General features: G+C 41.1%; 2 protein-coding genes across 5 annotated transcripts in view; one reads left to right on the top strand and one right to left on the bottom strand.

The window, feature by feature from the left end:
* Positions 1–8490, top strand: part of LOC122846958 (multiple C2 and transmembrane domain-containing protein 2-like) — a 41843-nt gene extending 33353 nt beyond the window's left edge. For all 4 annotated transcript variants that reach the window (XM_044144250.1, XM_044144259.1, XM_044144277.1 and 1 more), the window contains 6 exons: positions 1699–1812; positions 3980–4021; positions 5804–5913; positions 6009–6118; positions 6899–6996; positions 7868–8490. In XM_044144250.1, coding sequence (XP_044000185.1) covers positions 1699–1812; positions 3980–4021; positions 5804–5913; positions 6009–6118; positions 6899–6996; positions 7868–7915 — 522 coding nt within the window. In that variant the 3' untranslated portion in view covers positions 7916–8490. The remainder of the gene's footprint in view (positions 1–1698; positions 1813–3979; positions 4022–5803; positions 5914–6008; positions 6119–6898; positions 6997–7867) is intronic.
* A 284-nt stretch (positions 8491–8774) lies between these two features.
* Positions 8775–18866, bottom strand: LOC122820644. The gene is made up of 5 exons (XM_044098220.1): positions 16299–18866; positions 16112–16240; positions 12877–12994; positions 11431–11487; positions 8775–8965 (listed from the first exon to the last, which is right to left on the bottom strand). Exons 1-5 carry the CDS (start codon positions 18843–18845, stop codon positions 8775–8777), a joined length of 3042 nt encoding a protein of 1013 aa, XP_043954155.1. The 5' UTR covers positions 18846–18866.
* Positions 18867–18955: the final 89 nt, after the last annotated feature.

Raw genomic sequence — 18955 nt, 5'->3', positions numbered from 1 at the left:
TGAAGTTATGCTGTAGGAATTTCGTATTTCACTGCTGAATGACATGAATGTTTTTCGTGTAGGAAAATGAGGCTGTGAACTGTAATATTGACTGCATAATATAAAATGTTCTGACACATGCAAACTCTTTCCACGAACATTCATCTGGAACTCTTTCCACCAGTCTGCACCAACCTTTTCCTTTTTCACTCCGAGAGTTTTTCCTGTGATGTGCATAATATTCCCACATCCTTTTATTTATTTATTTTATTTGTTTTACAGCTGAAGTCTGTAATGCCTCTCAAGTTGAAATGAGCTACAATTATCCCAATCTTTATGGTCTGAGTATACATTTCCACTAAAGCGTGACTTGGTTTTTTTTCCCCCCTCAAACCCTCAGTCATTACAAAGTCCTTCCTAATAAAACATAACCCTGTCAGCGTGAAACCACATCCACCTCGTCTCCCAGGCTCTGCTTTGGCTCGTGATAACACGGAGGAGCGTGCGCTTGGCACTCGGCACGTTGAAGCTGGTGCTGATCTGATAAGCTTTATGTCCAGGAGAGCGATGTCTTTAGCAGATGTTCACCTCTTTTGTTTTTATTAGCTTTATAAAAAAAAAAGAAAAAAAAGAATTGAAAGCCTCACTCAAACATTTGAACTCACTGCTGCTTTTTGGCCGAGGTTCCTTCTCTGGCAGGATTATTCCAGTTTCATTCAGATCTTCGACTGAAACAGTAACATCCAGATTACGTTGTCATTTTATCTGCTTCACACAGCGCCTGGCAACAAACTTGGCCACTGCAAACTTCAGTGGAGTTTGTGGGAGATTTTATGTGATGAATCACAACGTGTTGCTCATCTGTGGGGAGGAAGAGAAATCAAACAAGTTTGTTGAAGCTTTTGCAAAAAGAAAAACATAAGTACTCTTTTATTCCAGAGTCAATAATATGTAAAATTGGCCCTTTTTTCTATTTTTGCGGTGTGTAAACATTTTCAAGTCTTGCCCCGAATTTTCAATTAAATTTAATTTGAATTTATAGATATTTTTTTTTAATTACTCTGGACTTTGACTAGGACACTTGTACCACACGCCTGTTCTCTGATCTGAACTAAAGCTGTATGTTGAGGTGTTCTTGCCACTCTTCCAAATAGATCACAATTTGCCCTGTAAACAGATTCTCTTGTGTTTGCTGTGGGTATAAAACATCTTGCTATTTGCTTACCAATCAGGTGGTTTCTGCAGGTAATCGATGTACCATTGGTTTGAATCTATCACTGTAGAAGAGGCTCAATACATTCTCTTAGGTTCTTATTCGTAAATAATTGTGAAAGCCACGCTGTATTTCCCTCCCAGTTTACAATCTGGCTCTACTTTGTGTTGGTGTATTTCATAAATTGCCTGCATCTGTGCTCTAGATGACATATCGGATGGCAATGACATTTCCACACAGCTTCCCCACGGCTGCTCTGAAGTGATTTCCTTCAATGTGCTCAGGATGAGTAACAGCAATTAGGCTTATGTAGCTACGGTCAACTCATAAGCAGGGGGTTGAGTTGGTCCAAATGAGCACCACGTGAACATCGGGGCTGAGGTAATACCAGATCGCTCTTCGTCAGCGGGACCGGACCGGGTCAGATCAACCGTTAGCTTCTGAGTGTCACGTCGAGATTCCTCCCCCCTCTCTGTGCCTCTGCTAACTTTCGGTTCCTCCTGCAGATTTTTCTCGTCACGGTGTGGTTCGGGGATATTTACTTGCTGCCCTGCTTCCTGGTTCTGCTCATCACCTGGAACTACTTCCAGGTTCGCTCCGGGCAACTCAATCAAGACGTGGTGAGTCAGTAAATATATATAGAGAGAGAAAGAGGGAGAGCCTGATGACTACTTTTCTCTGCTCTCTTTTTTTTTCCCTTCATTATTTGCAAAAAAGATTAGAAATGGCCACCCAAAATGTGTTTTGTGCTCGTAATTAGAAGCTCATGCGTTGCCATAGCAACAGCTTGAATATGTCTTTCCAAGTCTTAATAAAAAAATAATAGTACAAAAGCTTAGAAAGCCGACTAAATAGGCTAATATAACAGCGCATTATAGTCAAAGCTAATTTACAGAACTCGCCCTTTACTAACACGGATTTCCCCGTCCACAGTTTTTGTCCTTCCTCTGGTTCGCTGTAATTGCACTGCAGCTCAGCTTTTGTTTTGGCGAGTCAACTTGGCAAACAAACAAAAAATGTGCTTAGTGCTCTCTTCAGAAAAGGTTGTGTGTTTTTTATTTTGTTGGGGTTTTTTCTGGATCAGTTTCACTGGTGCGAGTCCAGAAACAGCAGGAAAAACTATTAAGTCTCAAGTTAATGAAAGATTTTCTCACTATGATTAGTTGTGACTTGTGTATATCTTTACGATTTTGCAACTAAATAGGGTTTGTAAATATTACGTGTAAGAAAATAGTCAATGAATAACTTAGATAGCATATTTAATTTAGTTTTCTGACAAAGAAATACAGGAATTATTACAAATTAAGTATGTACTTTGTCAGCTAATGTGTTTTGTTTGTATTTACCACAATATACTTCATTTTTCTATACATATCAAAGCAAAACAGTTGCAATAATCCATCTGTCATTAAGTAATTCATCTTTTCTGATCAAAAATAGGAAAATAACAGAATGTCTAAAAGAATGTCGAGCTAAATGTGACTCAGCCAGGAGAAGAGTTGAACTATCGAAACTATGGTGGAAACGTATCGTTTTTAAAAATTATTTGGCTTCACTGAGGCGTATCATTTTAATTGGCTTTAAAAGAACGAAGGCATCTGCCGATAAGGTCACAGAAAACCAACTGGATAGGTGCTGCTGTTCCTCTTCCCACCAGATGTGGCAGATGTGAGCTCACCTAACGCAGCCAGACTCCATGTTTCACAAAACAGGAAGTATGCTGTCACCATTCACAACTTCTGTGAATGTTGCTCTGAATTTCTACCTCGACATTAATTAACTGCAACCTGTAATGAATTTAAAAGTTTCTCAACAAAAAGTACTCAATCACTGCTATTGGCAGATGTTCAATTGACTTTTCTTTATTGTTTTTATTTCTTTATTATTATTAAGCTGGGGTGGAGTTATATACAATTATGGAAAGTTTCTGCTGTTGTCACCAGACTGTTAAATCAGAATGAGGTATCTTTGGTCACCATCACAACAAAAGCATTACGAAACATTCATTGAGAAAAGCAGAAGTGTTTCAAAACCTTAAGTAAGTCACCTATTTATCTGCTTTAGGGGTAAACACTCACATCCTTTATAATGACACGTCATTTATTCTCACATGCTCCCTTTATCCTTCTGGAAGCTGTTTTATTTTGACCATTTATATTTTCTTATATTCTCAGAACCATTTTTAGAAGCTTTTGGCTGAGAACCACTTTTCTCCACTTCCTCATTCACTGTCAGGTCTCCGTTTTAGTTTTAGCCTAAAATCCGATGATTTAGTTCAGTTAACGAATTGAATAATCCCCCTGTTAAATATAGTAGTTTTTATATCTATAGTTATAGCAAAATCAGCTAAAAAACATATTTTTATCACTTCATTTATAGTTTAACAAGAAGAAGCTTCTTTATATTTTGTTTTCACGGTTTTGCCAGCTCAAGTACAGATTTAAAGTGACAGTAACATATATATGTATTTTTTTTAGCATTACCGCTTTTTAAACAGCTCCTTTTCCGTGAGTGAGTTTTTATGAGCAGCGCTGATGTTGAAACCATGATTATAGGCCGTTAATATATTCTGGTATGCGAGGCTGAGCCTGAGAAAGAGCCGCCGCGTCCCGTCGGTCGGCGACCCCGCAGGGCCGAGCGTTTCAGGGGGCTAATCTCAGGGTCAGCGCTCAGCTGCAGGAGTTAGTCCAAGCTTCCAGTGTTACACCAACACATGATAGTTGTTTTTTTTTTTTAATCCTGAATCCTTTGAATCTCACCTTTCAGTGTTTTGTTTTTTTCTTCCAGGACAGCATGGATTTGGCGGATGAGGACGAGGATGATGAAAAGGTATCGTACCTTTTGAGTTGGGTGTATTTTTAGCAGCTCAGCATCGACTTGTGTATGAATAGAAAAGAATTATGATTTTCTCCCCCCACCCCCATGTTGACAGAGGTATCTCCCTCTCTGATCTATGGCTGTGTGTTGCTAAGCCTTTTATTCGGCACTAAATCTTCCGCGGCGTTTTGATTCCTGCCAACCACCAGTTGTACTCCTTTTGAAACCAAAAGACGTTTAGGCCTAATGAAGATCTCACCAACCTGTTTCCACTTGTCACAACACATTCATATGGAAATGGAGGGGCGGGGGAAAAGGTCTGCTGCATTTGGGAAAGTCCCTGAGCTTAACAAACTACATAATACCATCAATATAGAACTAATGACAGCACTTAGACATGCTTCTATAGAGCTCTTTCTGAAAGTTAGTGTTGACTGTGCTGAAATGCTTTTAGGCGGTGGAATATGTCTTCAGAGTGACAGCGGTTTATTGTTGACGTTGTGAATGGCCTGTGTGGCTCTGATTCATGGCGGTTCTCATCGGGATTCCGCTGGGAACCCGACCCTGAAGCGGCCCAGGCGTTTCAGTGCGCTGACGGATATTTTGCTGAGGCAAAGCGCCGTTTGTCTTAACTCGTGGTTTTTGGAGAACATCCTTCCCGCGTCGGCCCATGTCCTTTCTTCAGATGTTTAACCATCTGTTAGTCTCGCTGCTTTTGATGTGGACATGTTTGGGTCCGAAGTGCTTCTCTCCGAACAAAGATCTTCCAAGAGCCTCGTCTCTTCTGTTTACTTTGAAGCCGTTCTTCGGAGTGTGGAGTGGCTTCTCGACAATACCTCACCTCGTTTCGTAATTCAGTGTCCTCCTCCACGGATCAAATATCCCCCTGAAAGCTAAAACTTAAATAAATCGTCTTCATTTACAACAAATATTACTTTAATTGTGTTAAGTTATAGCATTATTTTAGACTTTGGAAGCAGTTCAGTTTGCATCAACATTTCAATTGAAGCATGAAAAATACATTTACATCAGTTTCGTTCTTGGTTCAGATTTAAACGCATTGTTTGGCTCTGAATGTATTCAGCTTTAATTTCTATTACTTTTGATACTAAAATGTATTGAAGAGGCTACAGAAGATTAGACAGAAGCAGTACAATTAATCATTTTGATATTCCTGAAGGTGTTGTTCATTACTGGTTATTTGGAAAACAAAAACGGTTTAACTCCAGTATTAAAGAAATTATTAAATGTGGCGTTCCACAAGGCTCAGAGTTGGGACCTAAACTTTTTAATCAAAAATACTTCAATTTCTTCAGTTTTACAGATGAAAATAATACATTTCCTTTATGATTGACTTAAAATATTGTTAAAAATGTTGTTTGTGATGACTGTTATAGATAATTAACCTGTTATGATTTAATGGATGAATATTTTTGATAGAAAATATATTTTAGGCTATCTTACATTAGATTGTTTTTGTACTTCATGTGAGAATGGAAATCTGTTTTTATTTTATCAAACTGTAATATGAGAGAAGCAGCTTATATGATGTCTTCCTGCTCATTTTGTACTCAAAATTTTGTAAATTCTGCTTTGAATGTTAGCTCTTTAGTCGGTGAGTTAATTTTAACACATGTATTGTGAAATTAATTAAAAGAAAGCAAATCAAAGCCTTTTGTAAAGTTAATTAGTCGTCAGTAACATCATAATAACAAGTCTTGGAGCCTTTGTTCAGCTTTTATTACAGTTTTATTTCTTGACCTTTTTTAAGCATGGTGTCATTTTCCACCACAGGAGTCGGAGAGGAAGGGGCTACTGGATAAAATCCACATGGTCCAAGACATCATCGTCACGGTCCAGAACCTGCTGGATGAGGTCGCCTGCCTGGGAGAGAGGATTAAAAAGTAAGAAGTTCTCAGATCCGTCGTAAATGGCAACGCTGCTGTGAATTTTCTGTAGGACTTTTAACGTTAAAAATCATTTTAACTTCAACTTCCAGCACATTTAACTGGTCAGTGCCGTTCCTGTCTGGCCTGGCGCTCGTGGTCTTCATCACTGCTGCAGTCATCACGTACTTCATCCCCATTCGCTATATAGTCCTGTTGTGGGGTAAGTTTCAGACGTGTTGATGCATTTTTCTCATGGCTTTTTCTCTCATTTTACAGAACGTCTATCCAGAGCTTTACAGACGTATTCATATCCCTTAAACTTTTTCCCATTTTGTCATTTTCCACCCACAAACTTCAGTGTATGTAATTATGATTAACATTAACATACAACCAAAGCCAGGACTGAAGCATATGCAGGGTTTAGAATGGCCCAGTCAAAGTCCAGGCCTAAGAATCTTTAGCTGTAGTTGCAGTGAATGCTGGTTATGCAGAGTATAAAACAAATGAAAGCAACATTTTCCAGATTTTTGCTTTTGATTTGCTTCCTGTTATACATACGTTATGCAGTATTCTGTTGTTTAACCCAAAGAAAATACTTTGGGTTTGTGATTACAACCTGAAAACTGTAAAAACTCTAAAAGTTGTTGGTATTTTCAGTGAGCATTCTCTCTTTAAACCAGAGATTTCATTCTCTTGTCACTTTTATTTCCATTTACGTTCCATTTGAGTCTTTCTCTGCATGCTTTGTAACACTCAAATACTACGACTCAAAGGAATAAATACTTTATTTTTTCAAATTGTCTGGAACTTTGGAAATCTTGCCATCCTAAAGCGAGCGCGTCTCCAGTAAAAAAAAAAAAAAAAAAAGTGTTCATGCGGCGCTGAGAGCAGCAGCTCTTGGACAGCCTCTCCTCCGAGCGTTTTCTGTTTGTGTGGAAACAAAGCGCGCAGCCACCAGAGACTAGTCCTAATGATATGCTGGTGTGACTTTTTGTTTTAGGTATCAATAAATTCACCAAGAAGCTGCGGAACCCGTACTGCATCGACAACAATGAGCTGCTTGATTTCCTGTCGAGGGTACCTTCAGATGTGCAGAAGGTAAGCTCGGCGGGATCAGCCAGCCAGGAAGCCTGAAATCCCAGAGGCTGCAGGCTCTGCCTCCAAGCACGACGGCTCCCAGGCTTTTCCTTTCCCCCTCTTGTCTGTATAATTTGCTCTGTTTCTGTGTAATTATGCGGCCCTGTGTAATTTCACCCGTGTTTTGGTCGTGATACATCCCTGGTGGCGGTCTTCTGCTGTAAACCTCGCTCGCGCTCTTAGCCTCTCAAGTTAGCTGTGAGCGACTCAAGGTCTCGGTTAGCCGTGCGAAAGCGATATCATCACTTTTTAGTCATTTACTGCTTACAAGAAACATACAGGCTTCTATTTTTTGGGGGTTTCTGGACTTTTATCCTCTCTGCTTTCTACTTTTCTCTCTCTCCTTCCCTCTAAGCTTTTAAACTCCATTTGTCTCCTTCTTTGCCGCCCTTGGGTCACATAGTTGAGTGAAAGAGACTCTCGGAAGCAAAGAGATGCTCCAGTGTCATTGTGTGTGCATACAACCATGATGGGCATCCCTCTCATTAGCAATGCCGTTCCTCACTGAGTGAGCTCGCTTACTTTTTTTGAAATAACATCAGCTTTTATATCGCCCTGCTATGCTGAGTAAGAAATGTATATATTGTGCTACTCAGTTTTAAGAAGAAAGAAGCTTCGTGTTTTTAATTAGCATTCATGGAAATGATGAATACTTTCACTGCTTTGGTAATATTTCCCCTTAGGTTACGGCTGAACTCAGGAGGACCGCTTTGAATTCATTACAGCTTTGAATCTATTTACTCACGTCTCTGGCGCTTTTTTTTTTTTTTTTTTGCTTGTTTTCTTCATTTAACACGTAACTGAAGATAATTTCTGTTCCGACTTCCTGCAGGTTCAGTACAACGAGCTGAAAACTAGTCGGAAGAAGAAGATCCTGTAGAAGAAAGAGGTCATTTTCCGTGGCGGTCCTGATGCTGCCGTTGCCGGGCGTCGTCGTGCAGAAAGCCATCATACGGAGGGTTGTGTCTCCGTCTGAGAAAATAAAAAAAGGGTTGGGGGGGCTCACCTTTTGTCTTGGTCACAAGTTCCATAATTTCCCCATCTCAAATCGACCGGCGCTTCTCAGCCAAAGAAAGTTGAATTAATGAATGCTTATGGTCACATTTGTCATGAATGTAGGTGTTTTACTGTGTGTACAGTTTTACTTTTAAATATTGATCAGTTAGTGACTGCTCTATGTTTGATTGTTGGTGCATTATGACACTTGTAAGTTTTTTTTTATTTTTTATTTTGCTCCATCTGGGAAGAAAAACACAAAACTATGCAACTTTTGGTACAGATGTGAATGTCTTTGTGTTTTAGAAAAGAATAAGTTATTTCCTAAATCATAGTTTTTATATAGAACCTAGCAGTTATGTATTAGATCTTTACTTTTAATGCAAAAATGTAATCACTAAGTTTATTTAATTGTGTCAATATGAATGTTTTGCATGCAAAGAAAAGTGCCTGCGTTCAGTTTACGGTTTCTGTCACTCTTTGTTTTATCCTTCATCCTGAGCTGCAGCATCTTATTTATTATCAGTAATACTCATAAACACGTTCTGTCCTTCTGGTTCCAGTAGCAATAAATGCATGCATCAGAGCTGTACGTTTCTCTGAAAGGGCTTTCTGCTTGCCATTTCTCGTTTCTCCTGTGTTGCAGAATTGTGGGCGTCTAGCGGCTCACTTTCAGAAGCCCACCTCCTCTCCCTCCTCCCAGCCTCCCCCCGAATGCTCCCCTTCCTCCCTCCAGCTCTTCATTAGGCTTTCATGAAGCGAAGCGCGGCTCTGCGCGAGACCTCGCCGGCACCCCGGGATCCCCGCTGAGCCGACGGCCCTTGGGCGTCGCCACAAGCGGGAGGACCCCGGCGACCCCTTCTCAGCAGCCGTGACGAGACGCCTGCAGCCTGCGTCCCATCAAGCGCGGCAGACGAGGCGGACCTCCGGGTTCCTGGAGGAGGACCCTCGCACTCAGAGAAAGTGGCTCTGGTGTTTCAAGGTTTTGCTTGGTAACAACTTCTTTTTTTCTTTTTTTTTTAAGAAAAAGAAAAACAAGTAAAATCACCAACAATTTAAATAAATCACAGTATATTCATAAATCAATTCCCCCCAAAAAATAGCTGTAAATTTGTCCAACTCCCTGGAAGGCGCCGTGTGTCACACGGTGACCCGCGTGTCGCTTCGTCTAGTTATAATGTTGACTTAGGTGTTCAATATTAATAACCTGCTGTCACGGACACCGGAAGGACATCTCAATCTGCCACTTATAGGCTCGGCATGAATATGTAGAGGCAGCGAGACGCCTCCGAATCGCCAAGTGAAATCATGGTTCACACACGGGGACTAATGTGATGTGGCACAGTCGTTACAAAGAGCCGCACAACCAGCGGCTGATTGGTCTCCGTAGACTTTCTGTGATGTTCTATAAGGTGGGAGAAGATTCAGCTGAGAGCAGCGCTGCAGAGGAAACTATACGGAGACTGGTTACACAGCAGCTATTACCTGGATACTTAAATCATATGGAGTAAAAAAACACCACAATGTTCCCACAAAGATTCAATACTAAGAGGTATAACAGAATCTAACCGTTTCACCTCCAACTGAATGCAATACAAAGTTTTCAGATGCAGTAGTACTTACATGTCCCTAAGTGTATGTGCAACACTCTATTACATACACAAATACAACACTTATTTGGTGGTTATGTCTGAAAAGGGATATGAAAATTCACATTCACTTTTATTAACCCCAAAGGGAAATTGAATTTGTTTTAATTTAAAAAAATTTTTTCTTGTTACTTATTCCCTGTTTGAAATAAATAAAATTGATAATGATTTGACTGTTTTATCCCCAAACTTAATAAAACAAACATTCACATTATGGTGCAGCCATGTGGGTGTAAAATGGTAAAGTGACACAGACGGGGCCGGATTTACAAGGTTGTGGGGCCCTTATTTGGTGTCATGTAACTACAGAACAATTATTTCACTAATACAAATTACTACATTAATAGGTTGTCCTGTGAATGAGCAGGTATGAATTGATGCATAGTAATTTTAATTTAATATTCTGATCAGTAGCTACAGGTTGTGTCCAAAGTAGATCTACTTTAACTTCACAATTTTCAATTACTTTAATATTGCATGGTACGTATTTACAGAATAAAGTTTTATATAAAATAAAATGCTTGAAAAACACGCATTGTTTTGTAAAAAATCTTTGGTATCCCCCAAATAGTTGGAGCCCGGGATTACTACCCTCAGCAAAAGAAACATGCAGTAGCCTTCTTTCATCCAGTTGACCGGCAGTGCTCAGCAAAACCTGGGAGAGGGACATGCTGCGTCACTTTATATTCTATGCAGACAAAGTAAACTTGTGAAATGCTGGAAAAAGTATAAGTGACCAAACATCATTTTAAATGTTCAAGTTTCAGTTTTATTCTTACGTTAGAGGGAAAGTGGTTTGCAGCAAGCGTCAAAAATACAGAAATAAAAAGGCCAAACATTCACAAAAGACATCACATTCTGTCACTCCTTTAGAAGAAATGACTCCTGCTCTAGTGCATTAAATGCATGGTGCTGTCAGGATAATAAACTGTATGTATGACTGAACAGTGCAGCCTTTTTCACATTTTAAACACTTGGTATATCCTGATCCTGGTGACTGATCCGTGCCTACTCAGTACAAACCAAGTGAAATTAGTAAAAACTACAGAACGTGACTGAGCAAACAGCAGTTGGTGGTTTTCACGTTGCTGGTTGATAAGCTTGGTGCTCAGTTTCTCTCAACCCTTTCAGTCTTGCTCTTGGTCACTTTTATGAACGCTAGCAAGGTCATGCAGCATGTGTATCAAAAAACTACAATGCACATTCAAATTCACATAATTCCAACTCAAATGCATGTAAGAATTTTGCGACGCAGTCCAGCCGAGCGGATCGCAGCTGTCCAATCATGTATTCCTCTTCCGTAATACCGCCACTCATCACAACAGATGCGTAATTATAGCATAATTGTGTGGATAATAAGAGCTATTACCATCATCATTATTGCTGCTGACCTCTTGCAAGCGACTGCCAAACCATTCATGTGTTTATTTTTATGTTACGCTTAAAACTTGATTAAAATGAGGTGTTGACATAAACCTGCCCAGCTTTAATGCAAGCCGGCTCCCAAAAAGAAGATAAAGTTGGAAAATTCTGGGTGTGTTACTTTTGTTAGATATCTGATAGAAGTTTTGACAACACCAAAGCGCTTCATCGACAGAAAAAAAAACGTGACCCTTTGACCCCCGTTCCTATCAGCTAACACACCAGGAGTTGAGAGGAAGAAATGGTTTCTGTTTGGCAGCCGTTATTAAACTCAGTGTCGCAGCTATAAGAGGAAGCCATGTGATGGAGAACGATAGCTGCACATCACCTTTGACAGACCATCCACATCTGTGAACGATGGTGGGGAAGGCGTCGCTCTGTTTCCCTTCAAAAGGGACAGAAAAACAGGTCAGTTGATGGACGGTTCACCTTACAGAGAACAGAGACCGTGATCCACACAGAGATGTCAATTTTGTGCTTTGAGGAAAAAACTGAGTAATTGGGATCCTTAACAACTTCAATATAAAATTCATCAGACCACCAGCGTTCTCAAACACAAATAAAAACCTGAGACTGGATTATCAGAGCACAGACAGCAGGTGTGATCTGGTTTGAATTAGATCTACGCTTTGCTTTGCTTTGCCATGTTATCCAGTCAGGTGGTAGGTAGAAGACTAAAATACTTCAAAATGAATATTTCAGTCATGGAAAATATAGAGACCACAGAGCAAAATACCTGAACCAAATGATAAACTACTGATACAGTTTGGTTTAAGGGAACTGCTTGCTACTCTGCAAGCTGCCAATGTCAATGAATATGGAGAAATGTTGACTGAGTTCCTAAACCAAAGTCAACTCCAGACTTTTGTGTTGCGTTTTGATATTTTTTATTTTTTATTTTTGGCCTACTTTATGTTGTCAGACAGATGTCATGTAAAAGATTTCATGATTGTAACTCCTGGATCAAGCTGGTGAAATAATGCCAAAACACTTCTACTAATTGCAATAATTGTTGATTTAAAAGTGGGAGAAATCACATTTCAGCTTGTATAACTTTCTCCCTCTAAAAACTGAAATCATTTGAAAACTGCACTTTGAATTTATTCAGGTTATCTTTTGATGATATTCAGAGATATCTGATGATGTGAGACATAAATGTGAAGAAACAGAATATCTGAAGGGGGAGAAATAATTTTTAACAGTAGCATTGATAAACATGTTAAAATTTAATGTGGGGTTCTTTGATTTCTGAGTTGGTGCCCATCGCACACTGAATAAGTATTTAGAGTCTATTTGATGAGTGCAGCTTCTTCAAAGTTAAATATTTCTTTAGCTTGCCTGTACCTTCTATTTGTTTTGTTATTTTTACTCTCCAAACAATTTTTTAGACTCTTTGCAACATAAACTTCTGCAAATTACCGACTTCCAAGCATGGAAGACACTGAGCAACAACGGAGGAACTCGCGCATACCACATGTTTTCTGGAAATTGTAAATTCAAATCTGCAAAACCAAATTGGTTCAATCAGTTGCTAAGAAGAGATCATTGCTGCCAATCAGTCATTCAACTTGGATATTTTGCCAGAATAGCTCTTGACTTTTAGCCGAACCTCTCTTTCTTTCTATCACCTTTTATCCTCTCATCAGTCATTAGTTGCTTGTAGTAATGAGCTTGGTTTTGATCGTGTGGATCCTCTTCGTTCCTCCCCCCAACGCCGTCTCAAATCCACAGTGTCAGAAATTCCACGAGGAGTCTCTGGGTCCAGGCAAATTACAGCCGCAGTGTGTGCTGCTGCCCAGAGCCTGTGGGATGACTGTGTTGTCCTGCAGCAGGCCAACATCAAAGTCCTCCATCCAGAAGAGCCTGAGGCAGTGAGCCGCCAGCAGCTCTGACTGACAGGGGGGATACAAAACAATCTCCGGCTTCTTACAAAGCCCTCGTGGCTGTCTCTGCTTTTGTTTTGAATTAGCCTCCCCAACAATGTTGCAGAGTCTCTCAGATATTTTTTTTTTTTTGCAAGACCCAGTTGTGAATGTAATAATAAAAAAAGTGTTTATAAGAAAGGAGAAAAAGAAAAGGAAAAGGATGTGGATTAACAATAACAGACGCTGTTGTCCTGGACACGTTACTGTGAAGTGTCGTCTCTGCAGCCCCAGATGTTGAACTGTAAGTTTGTAAAAATTCGGCTAAAAGCTGAATTCACAATACACTCAAGGGGGAAATCTGTCACAGGAATCAGGTAAAATATACCACACCTTTAATCTGATAAAAAATAAATACTCAACCACTCAAACACTGAATTTGTCGATCTTCTGCAACAATGATTTATTCAAAAAAGAATTATTATACTACGAAATAATAATAGTTATCATGATAAAGAGATCAATAACCAAAATCCCTCAACAATAATTATGGTTACTCAGTTCGAATCAGCAAACAAAAAAAACCCTCAATAATTAAGAGTCCGAAATTTTCTGTTCCTTTTCCCAAAGAGATTATTGTCCACACCAGAGTTCCTTATCCTGAAAAATAAACAAAGTCCTGGAAATATTCCCCCCGTTTTATTCCAAAGTCCCGATCCAAAAGGGAAAAATCCAAACGTCAAAAACCCCTCCAAAAAATGGAAAAACAAAAAGAGTGGTACCACCAAAAATCCCCAAAAAGAAAAGTAAAGTCCAGATCTCACCGGGAACGTCTTTCTTTCCCCTCGGTGGCGTCCTCTCGCACTGGCGGCGTCTTCTTGCCCCGGGCGGCGTTTCTTGGGTGCAAACTCCGATCCAGTTCCTGAAATATGATCTGCGGCGCTGGGCGAACTTTTGATCGTTATTTAATGTCTTTCCTTTGATTTTTACAAGTTCTAAACGTTCATACGAGTCAAAACTCCCGCTGCACAGATCTAACGGCGAGCGTCTTTCTCTCCGGTTGCGCCTCCCGCGCCGTCGCCCACGCCCCTTTTTAAATCACTAATTACACACACACACACCTGAAAACTTCATGATCCACCCAAATCAGTTACAAACAGTGGAAATTCGAAATATTTTTTAACAATTAAAGCACCGAAACTGTTCTACAGAACAGTTTAATACGTTTACTTTTTAGCGTAGCCTATTTATTCATGAAAAACAAACATAGTGGTTATGTTACAATCCCCCCCCCCCAGCCGGAGGCAAGGGAGGTTGAACTCCAAAATAAGGCTTTAAGTTAACCACATTAACTGTGTCTGTTCCTTTGTGCTGGTCTTTCCACTGAAGCTGATAATTTACTGGGCCTAACTGTTTCCTCACTATAGCTGGACCTGACCACTTTGGCGCTAGCTTTGAGGAAAAACTGTCTATTGCTTTGGAAAGTGGGTGAGACCTAACCCAGACCAAATCTCCCGGCCGGAACTGTGCACCTCTCCTCCGGGCATTGTAATATTTGGCTTGTCGGGTTTGGCTTATCCCAACTTTCCTTTTGACTTCTTCTTTCATCTCACTATGACGCTCCAACCATTTGTATATGGGTTGCTGAGGCGATGGTGGTTTAGCTATCACCCTCTCCAAAGGCCCTTGAAGTTGGCGTCCCAACATTAACTCTGCAGGGGCTCTCCCTGTGGTTTCATGTTGAGCACTATTAATGGCAAAACGGAACTCCCATATATGTTGGTCCCACTGATTGTGATGCTGTCCAACAAATGAGGCTATCATTGTTTTGATAGTTCTGTTCGCCTGCTCAGTCAAGTTAGATTGGGGATGATAGCTGGTGGTAAAATGATGCTTTAGCCCCACATAGAGCAAAACCTGGACATCTCTTGACTGGTAAACTGGGGCCCACGATCTGACACAAGACTTTGTGGAACTCCAAAACGAGTAAATATCTCCTCCTGGAGGATAGTGATGAGCTTCTGTGTCTTGCTGTCTCTTAAAGGAAACATCTCCACCCACTTTGTGAAGTAGTCGATCACCACAAAAAGGAAAACATTTCCTTTTTTGCTGCGTGGAAAAGGTCCCATCAGGTCCACCCCAAGTTTAGGGTTCAGTCAGAGGTGTCGGCTGCAGAAAACCAGCTGGAACTTGATTATCTGATTTGTACTTCTGACAAACTGCACAGTTCTTCACATATTGCCACACATCCTTACGGACGGATGGCCACCATGCTACTTCCAACAGCCGGAGGAGTGTCTTTAGCCGGCCCAGATGTCCACTCAATGGCCGATCATGGAAATACTGTAGAAATTTAGGAATTAAAGATTTGGGAACCACCAGCTGATATTTCATGCCATCTTTTAGTGGGGTCTTCCTATACCAGAGATCGTGAACTTTGTAGTAAGAGATTTTGTCAGGTCTCTGGTATCTTTGATCCTGAACCATCTCCATCAGGTCCGAGTCATTTTCTTGAGCTTCCTTGATATCTGTTAATGATAGGGGTAAACCTAACAAGGTTTTAGCAGAATTCAGGGCTACATGTGCTGTTCCAGCTGGATCAGAGAACATTGCTCGGGACAGCGCATCAGGCACTACATTGTGCATTCCTTTTCTATATCGTACTTCAAAATCGAAATCTTGCAACCTCAGCACCCAGCGTGTTAACCTGGAACTGGTTCTGGGGCAATTAAATGCCCAGGTTAGGGCAGCATGGTCAGTATAAATGGTAAACTTTGTACCCTCTACAAAGTGTCTCCACTTTTCTACTGCCCAAACAACTGCCAAGCATTCCTTTTCAGAGGTGGAATAGTTCCGCTCTGCTCCCTTCAATGATCTTGAAGCAAAAGCAATAACCTTTTCTCCATCAGGAGTTGGCTGGACCAGGACGGCACCCAGACCAACGTTACTGGCATCGGTATGTATTTCAAAAGGTAATTCGAAATCTGGCTGCCCAAGTATGGGTGATTCCCCCAAAGCCTTCTTCAGTGTCATGAAAGCATTATGGCATTCCTCTGTCCACCCCCACTTAGCATCTTTTTTGAGCAGTTGATAAAGAGGTGTAGCGATTTCTGCAAAATGGGAGATGAACTTGTGGTACCAACCAACCATCCCAAGGAATCTCTGAAGCGTTTTCGGGTCAGTTGGAGTAGGATAAACCGTAATGGCGTCGGTTTTTTCGGGATCCACTTGAACACCTTTCGCTGATACAATGTGTCCCAGAAACTTGAGTTCTTGCTGGAAAAAGTTGCATTTTTAAGATTGAGGGACAGATTGGCGTCATGGAGCCTTGCACGGTATCCAGGTCCTTCAGGTGTTGCTCAGCCGAAGCTGAGAAAACAATCACATCATCGATGTACACACAGCAGATCTTTCCCCGTAGCTCTCCTAAAACTTTCTCCATTAAACGTTGAAAGGATGCTCCTGCATTTTTTAATCCAAATGGCATGCACTTAAATTGATAAAGTCCAAATGGGGTAATAACCGCAGTTTTCGCTTTGCTGTCTTCTGCCACCACCATCTGCCAATATCCAGACTTCAAATCCAGGGTGCTGAAAATTTTTGCTCCAGTCATTGACTCCAACAGCTCGTGGATGATGGGCATGGGATAGGCATCCTGAAGAGTTTTGGTGTTCAAAGCTCTGTAGTCCACACAAAACCGAAAAGATTGGTCTGGCTTAGGAACAAGGACAACGGGGGATCCCCATGAAGATTGTGATGGCTCTATAATACCATCCTTTAGCATAGCATCAATCTGTTCTTTTATTATTTGCCGCTTAAAAGGAGACACCCGGTAAGCTCTGCAGCGGATGGGGATTTCATCTGTGGTCATTATTCTGTGTTCTTCCACAGATGTTCTACCCAATGTATCCGAGCATACAGATGGCCAGGCCTCCAAAAGCTTCTGGACTTCTGGAGGATGTTTTATCTTCATGGGATATGATGCTGTGTTTGGTACTTTGTCTATTTCTAGGGGCAGAGCCAGGATCAGATTAAGCAGAGAATGACTATCATGCCCAGGTGTTCTGGCAACAACCGAAGATGAAAAAGGATAAAAGGTATAACCTTTTGGCCCTTTTACCCCATAGGTGTGGTCACCCAGGTTGATTATGGCAGAGGTTTTGGACAAAAAGTCGAGTCCTAGGATGATGGGAAAGGTGAGGTTATCATCCTCCACCACAAAAGTCTCCAACGACCACATCATCCCATGCCAACCATAGATGATTGTCGCTTTCCCTAAAGCACTGTAGGTTTTGCCATTGGCAAGTTCAAACTTCTGGTTGTCAGCTGGCTTCAAAACCTCCCCTTCTTTAGCAATTATTTTCCACTGACTATTTCTCATCAGGGAATAGGTGCATGCTGTATCCAGAACAGCGTTGTACATCCTGTCACGCACCTCAATGGGAACGTGAAGGAGGGAGGATGCAGGTCCTCGCTGAACAACAAATACAGAGTCGGTTGGCTTTCTGGTATTTCCCTTAGATCTTGCTGGGCATTTTCCTTTGGCTTTGTGCTGATCTACTTTCCCCCAGTAAACTTTAACCCCAGCGCAGTCTTTTTCAACCTGGGATCCCACCTTTATTAATTGATCCATAGAGGTGACTGTGCCACGAAGACAGCCTGCTAGCTTTGGATTACAGTTGTTTAAAATCCTCCTCACAAGCTCTGTCTCACCGATGTCTGGCTTCCATCTTAGACATAGTGCTTGATACTCAAAGGCAAAATCTCTGAGACATTGCTCTGGCAACTGGACCATGTCTCTTAACTTCTCTTCCACTTCTGAAAGATAGTCTGCAGGAAGAAAGGCAGCACAAAAGGCATTTTTAAATTCAAGCCAGTTATGTATCTTGTTTTTAGCCACACTCCACCAACAACGAGCAGAGCCTTTTAAGACAGCTGTTAAAGCTCCCAATAATTCAGTATCAGCCAGAGGCCTTACTGTTAGAAATGTCTCACACTGATCGATAAAATTTAAGACATCAGAAACTTCTCCTGCACCCTCAAATGTCGGGAACTCCATGTGCACAGGGGGCTTGGAGTAAACTACAGATGTTCTGCTTGATGAAGGAACTGTCAGGTGAGAGGTTGATGTCGGGAGGTCTACTATCCCACTGTGTGTTGATGACCTGACTGGAAACATTCCTGGAGGGACGTAGGCAGTAGTTTGATCCATTCTTTGAGGGTGTGACGATCCAAGACTTCCTTGTGGTCCTCCTTGTACACGTAGGGCCAAAGGTGGAGATGATGTTTCAGGGAAAGTATGCCTCATGGTAGAAAAAAGACGCTCAGATGGCACAGGTAGACTTGGTCTGACACTACCCAGGGAATGACTAACTGTAGAGAGTCTAGCGCGCTTCAGCCTCTCTATTTCAGCCTTCCACTTCTCATCTCGTCGCAACAAACAATCTACTACCTTAGCTTCCAATTCCTTAAAGGCTGCGGTCATGCATTGCTCCAGGGCCTCAACATTCCTATCTATATATGTCCTGATGTTTTGCTCCCTATTCAAAGCACTGTCTACAGATGCCCGAAAATTTTCTTCCAATGAGGTAATCTTAACCCCCATTTCAGTTAAATCATTCCTAATATCATTAATGTCTGACATAGGGAGATACTCTTCTTCATCATCCTCTTTTTCTTCAACTTCATTATCTGATACATAAAGGGAGCTAATCAAAGAAGTTATTTCACCTACAGGATTCCTCCTTGTAACCCAGGCATCTCCCTCTATGTTGCACATTGTCTCTTCCTGATCCACAAGAAGACCTGCTCCACTTTCTTCCTCATTCTCATCAGTATCTCTTTCCTCAGCATGTTGTGATTGAGAAGTTATATTATCCATCTAGCAAAGAAAAAGCACTCACAACAGGGTCCTCTTTAATTATGTGATCTAATGTAGCACAAAACCTGAAAGTATATCATCCTGCACCCTATACGGGCCACCAAATTGTA

This window comes from Gambusia affinis, linkage group LG02 (assembly GCF_019740435.1).
Source record: "Gambusia affinis linkage group LG02, SWU_Gaff_1.0, whole genome shotgun sequence".
Taxonomy (NCBI): Eukaryota; Metazoa; Chordata; class Actinopteri; order Cyprinodontiformes; family Poeciliidae; genus Gambusia; species Gambusia affinis.
The sequence above is the reverse complement of the archived record's forward strand: the minus strand, read 5'-3'. Positions and strand labels throughout refer to the sequence as shown.

Coding starts and splice junctions, on each gene's coding strand:
- LOC122820644 (XM_044098220.1), bottom strand. CDS start 18,845: ATGGATAATATAACTTCTCAATCACAACATGCTGAGGAAAGAGATACT. Junction 12,995..16,111: donor TTCAGAGATTCCTTGGGATG/GTTGGTTGGTAC, acceptor CCCCCCTGTCAG/TCAGAGCTGCTGGCGGCTCA. Junction 11,488..12,876: donor CAGCAGCACACACTGCGGCT/GTAATTTGCCTG, acceptor TCCCTTTTGAAG/GGAAACAGAGCGACGCCTTC.